This window comes from Orycteropus afer, unplaced genomic scaffold (genome assembly GCF_000298275.1).
Source record: "Orycteropus afer afer isolate SDZICR_OR568_19922 unplaced genomic scaffold, OryAfe1.0 scaffold00929, whole genome shotgun sequence".
In the NCBI taxonomy this organism is placed as follows: Eukaryota; Metazoa; Chordata; class Mammalia; order Tubulidentata; family Orycteropodidae; genus Orycteropus; species Orycteropus afer.
Genome location: NW_006922516.1, coordinates 144,983 through 148,165, shown reverse-complemented (window position 1 = coordinate 148,165; position 3,183 = coordinate 144,983). Strand labels below are relative to the sequence as shown.

At 37.6% G+C, this 3,183-nt stretch overlaps 1 protein-coding gene across 1 annotated transcript in view; it reads left to right on the top strand.

The window, feature by feature from the left end:
* ZDHHC15 (zinc finger DHHC-type palmitoyltransferase 15) overlaps positions 1-3,183 on the top strand; it is a gene marked incomplete at its 3' end in the record, with an annotated part of 191,707 nt that overhangs the window by 65,498 nt on the left and 123,026 nt on the right. The window contains exon 2 of the mRNA XM_007958333.2: positions 2,077-2,103. Coding sequence (XP_007956524.1) covers positions 2,077-2,103 — 27 coding nt within the window. The remainder of the gene's footprint in view (positions 1-2,076; positions 2,104-3,183) is intronic.

Sequence of the window (3,183 nt, the reverse complement as noted above, 5' to 3'; positions counted from 1 at the left end):
AAATTCTACAATTGTTTTTGGGAGCTCTGGTAGCGTAGTACGTAAGGCACTTGACTAGTAACCAGAAGACTGGTGGTTCAAGTCCACCAGCCACTCCTCTGGAGGAAGATTGGGCAATCTACTTCTGTAGAGATACCACCTCGGAAACCCAAAGAGGGGTCACTATAGCTGGATATGACTCAATGGCAGTTTGGTTTTGGTTTGGTTTACTCTAAGATCATATACACCAATCCTACTTTCATATGATCATCTTACAATTACATAAAGAGAGTGGTCCCCTACCTGGAGACTTCCTGGGTTCCCACTTATTCTTCTGTATAATCAGTGTTGCATCCCAACATCTGCAAGCACCAGGTGATTTTCTTTCCTCACCATTAGTACGGTCCCAAGTAATGGCAGTTTAGGACCTCCACTCATTGTTTAGCCAGAGGGAGGAAATATGGCAAAAAGCAATTTATCACCTACTCTTCGTTAAGACTGATCTTCAAGTAATTCGGCTTTCTCATTCCATCTTTTCATTTTCATTTTTATAACATTTCAAAATTTATTTTATTTTTTGTTGTAGTTGAGAATATATATAGTAGAACATACACCAATACAACAATTTCTACACGTGCAATTCAGTGACATTGATTACAGTCTTTAGGTTGTACAACCATTCTCACACTCCTTTTCCAAATAACAATGAACATATTGCCCCATAAATTTCCTATCTAATCTTTCAAGTTTCTGTTTTCCATTAGATTCCCTATACAAAAAAAAAAAAAAGTCCAAATACACTGCCGTCGAGTCAGATCTGAGTCATAGAGACTGCTCCTTGGGTTTCTGAGGCAATATCACTACGGAAGTAGATTGCCCAATCTTCCTTTCAAGGAGAGGCTGGTGGGTTTGAACCTCCAGCCTTCTGGTTTGCAGTCAAATGCCTTAGGCACTACGCCATCCCATATAGATAGTTCTTAAAAGGGAAAATCCTCAAAGTAGACATTCTTCACTAGTTAAGCTAAACTCTTGTTGATTTTAAGAAGAATTTAGGGGATTTTTTGTTTGTTTAAGGTTTAAAGATTCTGGTGGTTATTTTGTGTGTCAACTTGGCTGGGCCTGGATGAATGGCTGGGCAGCTGGAGGTAGTTATTCCCCATGATGAGATTGGTAATTAACTCCATGGTGGAATGTACTGGAGCAGCTGAGTAGCTGCTTTGGGGATGTGGTCTGCTTCCCATATATAAGAAACAGCTTTGGGAATGGTCTCTAGCTTATGGCACGCTTGAACCCTGCATGTAGCTGAGTCATTGTTCAGCAGCCTGCCATGCTCTTCTGACCTTGGGACTTACAATGGACTTGAATTAATGGCATATATAATTTGCTGCTACTGTAATCTGTTTTGCCATCTTTAAAATGAGGCAGACAAAACAGATAATTGCTAAAGTCCCTACCAGTACTGATATTCCATGAAATCTTATTAAAATAAAATAATAACTAACATTCACCAAATATTTGTCTTTTGTCAGATACTATGTTAAGTAGCATTTACATTCATTAATGCATTAATTCTCAAGTAACCTTGTTAGGTAGGTACTGTTAGGGAAATTAAGGAGCTGGACTGGGCCACAAAATAGTGGAATAGAAATTCCAGCCCAAACAGTCTGACTCCAGAGCAGGTACACAACCTCCATACTATATTTACTCTAAATATGCAAGGGAAGCTTGGTATTAGTATTTAGAATCATCCTACAGTGAATATTTTGGTAAGGTAAATAATCATCTCCTAACTTACCAGCTTTTAAAGTTCTTAGTGTCATGTTCTATAGCTTGAATGTTTCCATTTGTTGAGTTTTTTAAAAACCAGGTTATTCTTGTTTTTGTTGAGTGACTGGAAGTTCTTAATTACTAAGGTTTAAAATGAAGGAAGATAGCAAAGGATGGAAATAAATCATTTTTCCTTCCCTCATCTTAACACACTGGTGATTTACTAAAGTACTATTGAATAGTTTGCTCAAAAGTGATCCTATTGGAAAAATGTATTAGAAAAATAGATTTTTAAATATCACTAATGTTTACCTTTCTGTCTTTTCACAGTGACAGTGTTGAGCCCAGCAGAAAAAGGTAAGAAGATGTTGTAAATTGTATTGGTTAGGACTGCATTCTTTCTAACTAAAAGTGAATTATGTAAAAGTTTGTAAATTAAGCAACTTTCCCAAGAATTCACTTAAATGAATGGAAACGTTAGGATGATAGTTCTCAGGAAGCATACGCAGAGGTAGAACAGAATATATTTTCAGTGGCTTCTTTGACTGAAGGACATAGATTGGAAACTACCAGGATTTATAATAGAGAAGGGCACAGATAACAACCCTGTCTGCACTAGTGACCCTAAGCTCTTTCTTGGTCCATCACTGTTGTTCTAGGTATCTTGCCTTTCTGTTCATTCCATCTCCTTATCATGGTATGGAGTAATGACCCCACAGGGGTCTTTTAAGAACTAAGTCCTTTACCAGTACTATTTCAGCATATTTACCTTATTCCTTTCTACCCCACAGCCCCAAACTACCTTTCTTAAAAAAAAATTGAGTTATTTTTTTAAAAATTTATCGAAGTGTAAGCTAAGAATGAATCTCAACAGACCTTTAGCTTTATATTATTAGTAATAGCCATAAGTATTTAGGTAGTCTCATAAATTTCAATCCTCACTTTATGAGAATTAACTGTTACATAATTCATTAGCCAACCTAGCCCCCATGTTATAATGCTTTAAAGTTCCAATTTGCTATTACTCATTTAATACAGACATTGACTATACAGGCAAAAGAGCAAAAGGGTGGGAAATAGTACACCATACTATTTCAAAGTATCAACTCCGTCATCCTAGTAAATCACTTGACTTCCTTGTGTTTGGTTTATTAATGTATAATATAGGAAATAATAATACTGCCTATCTCATACAGTTGTAAACATTTAACTAGTTAATACATGTATCAACTTAGTCCGCCCCAGGGTTACAGGTGAGGAGAGACAATTCAGGGACACCCAAAGTAGCAGGCGGGAAGAGCAGGAGAAAGGGGATTAAAAGCCAGGAAGCCAGAGAGAAGAGCAATCAGCCGAAGGGATTAGGTGAGGAGAGGAAACCCAGCCCCGCCCAGAGTAGCAGGCCAGAAGAGCAGGAGAAAGGGGATAAAAGCCAGGAAC